The 2500-nt window shown below is 43.4% G+C and overlaps 1 protein-coding gene across 3 annotated transcripts in view; it reads right to left on the bottom strand.

The window, feature by feature from the left end:
* cyfip2 (cytoplasmic FMR1 interacting protein 2) overlaps positions 1-2500 on the bottom strand; it is a 22311-nt gene that overhangs the window by 4344 nt on the left and 15467 nt on the right. For all 3 annotated transcript variants that reach the window (XM_032528688.1, XM_032528689.1, XM_032528687.1), the window contains exons 21-24: positions 2048-2247; positions 719-806; positions 441-584; positions 195-285 (exon numbers count right to left, since the gene is read on the bottom strand). In XM_032528688.1, coding sequence (XP_032384579.1) covers positions 195-285; positions 441-584; positions 719-806; positions 2048-2247 — 523 coding nt within the window. The remainder of the gene's footprint in view (positions 1-194; positions 286-440; positions 585-718; positions 807-2047; positions 2248-2500) is intronic.

The raw sequence follows: 2500 nt of genomic DNA, 5'->3' as shown, positions 1-2500 counted from the left end.
ACCATTCTGACTCAAGAGGGGTTTCGCTTTCAGATCCATTTGTAAATGCATTTCTGTCTCCACTCTTCTATGCATCTATATGTTACAAGTATAACTTAATACAGCTTTAACGGTATGAATATTGATGTTATAAATTCTACAGATAGAACCCCCATGCACTCTATTAAGTGTAACAGTGGGGACTGTGAGGTCACCTGGAGAGCCGTACTCATGGCGCGGTAGGCGGCAGATCTTGGGCATGACTTCAATCAGTGTTTTTACGTACTGCAGGATGGTGCCCTGTAACTGCAAAGTGACAACATGGAAGATAGATAGAACGCAGCAGGTAAAGGGACGAGAGGGCACAAAGAGAGAACAAAACAAAAATCATTGTAAGACTTCAGCACACTGAGAGAAAAAATGTGTTTTAAGGAATGCATTGGAAAATGACAATAAAATACCAGGCTCTTGACAATCTTTAGCAGCTCCTCCATCACTACAGCAATGCCTTGGTAACCAAGGAGACGGCAGATGGTCTTAAAGTGGGGCGGGCCAACAAAGTTTCTGTAGGAGCTGTATATGTGGGAGTAGGCAATATTCAGAGGCTGAGAAGAGGGGAGGAAATAGAAGGTGTGTTAATCAATAGAACAAGGAAGACAGCTTTCCTTTACACATGCTGCAACACAACTAGGGAAATGTTCTCTGTCAGATCAAATTCATGTGGTCAGTGGCCCCGTACCTTGGACCCATACAGGTAGTAAGGCTGCACGTTGGCTGGCTTGTCCCTTTGAGGCTCCTGGGTGAAGGGAATGGCTGTACGTACAAAGCTGCAGAGAAAACAATGTTTAAAACCCAAAGAGAAAATAAACGCTTTTGAAACACGAATCAGTACAAACATACACCAACAACCTTACAGGGCTGGGACGATTCCATTCTTCATGATACATGGGGGTCGATTCCATTTGTAATGCAATTTTTATTTATTGCGATTCTAGGAGTATTGAGTGTTACGAGAAGAATGCACGTCACATGTCAGATAGTTGGTCTGACATTTATCTCATTTGTAAAGAATATTACATGGACTTTCTGCTTTTGGTCTGTTTTTCTGGTAACGGATCTGATGTAGTCGCCGTCAGGGGTTTAGATAGATAGATAGATAGATAGATAGATATTTATTGATCCCCAAAAATTGGAAATTACGGTGTTACAGCAGCACATGTACATTTACATCAGATAAAAAATATTTAGTTGAATCATTGGTTATAAAAAAGAAATTGATGAAAAAATATAGAGTCTAGGGAAAATAATCAATTGTCACAACAACAAAAAAATCACACTACATATGAGTTTTGATTTTTCCCCCACACCCCCACAAACTCAGGGTTGTGCCTGCATAGAGAAAGACCTGCGCTGCCGTTTATCAGTATTACATTGAGACAGTTTCATAACCTGTAAAAACCTCTCATAGTAGCGTTAAATACTTGTTACTGTGTTTTGGTACAGTTGGTTTTAATACCTGATGCGAGCTGTACTTTAGTACGTTAGTATGAAAACCACCTCTCTGCTGAGCCCCGTTGTGACAGCAGCCAGACACAGGCCTGCCAAACTGCATATTTCAAAGTAGAAAACATTACACTTCATAATGCTCTGTATTTATAACACTATTGTATTATTGTACAAATGAGCTACAACAGTAATAGCAGTTACCTTATTTAGTCCCTTCTACCTTTTTCAACTAAGGAACCAAACGTGCTCCTTGGGAAAAAAGATACGGTTCTGCCCTGTTCATGCTAATCAACTGAACTGGACTTTGTGGTCAATTGTAGAGGGAAGTGAAAGCCCCCTGTCTCTTACAGCATTATATTCCATTATATTTAAAATTTTAAATTGTTACCTGCCCATTTTTTGTATTTTCCTTGAGATAAATTAAGACGTTTTCACCATAAATCTGTGCCTGTAAATGTATTAGAATGCAGGAAATTTCCTGGGGGAGGACCCCCAGACCCCTGCTTCATATTTGCCCCCCCCAAAGGCACCTTCTGAGCCAGGAAAAACCCTACAAACTGACCGGTTTGTTGATCCGTTGTAGCAGTAGTTGGGGAGGAAATCGAAGTTGAGCTCCCAGAAGACGTGGAGCGTGATTCGTCCGTAGGGAGCGGAGACGTTGTGGTTGGCCTCGCGGAACATGGCGTCGAAGCTGTCCAGGGTGAGGTGCTTACACAGGAGCCGGTGGGTTAGCCTGTTGATCTCCAGCAGCCACTCCAACTCCTGTCGATGAGGGAGACGGGAAGTGTATGACAACATAGTCTGGCCTTGCCAGACCTTCCTCCACAGTACTGGAGGGTCTGGCTAGTCCACACAGCATTCCCGGATGGGAGGAAAACGTCTGTAGGGAGTTGGGTTAGGAACTGGACGGGGGCTGGTCGCTGGGTTAGGCTTAGGGTTAGTCCCCGTACAGACCAAAGTATGGTGGTGGACTGGGAGCTGGAGAGGTGGCAGTTTACCTCCCGGGCTCTTGAGC

The sequence above is a fragment of the Etheostoma spectabile genome, chromosome 10, assembly GCF_008692095.1.
Source record: "Etheostoma spectabile isolate EspeVRDwgs_2016 chromosome 10, UIUC_Espe_1.0, whole genome shotgun sequence".
NCBI classification, from domain to species: domain Eukaryota; kingdom Metazoa; phylum Chordata; class Actinopteri; order Perciformes; family Percidae; genus Etheostoma; species Etheostoma spectabile.
The sequence above is the reverse complement of the archived record's forward strand: the minus strand, read 5'-3'. Positions and strand labels throughout refer to the sequence as shown.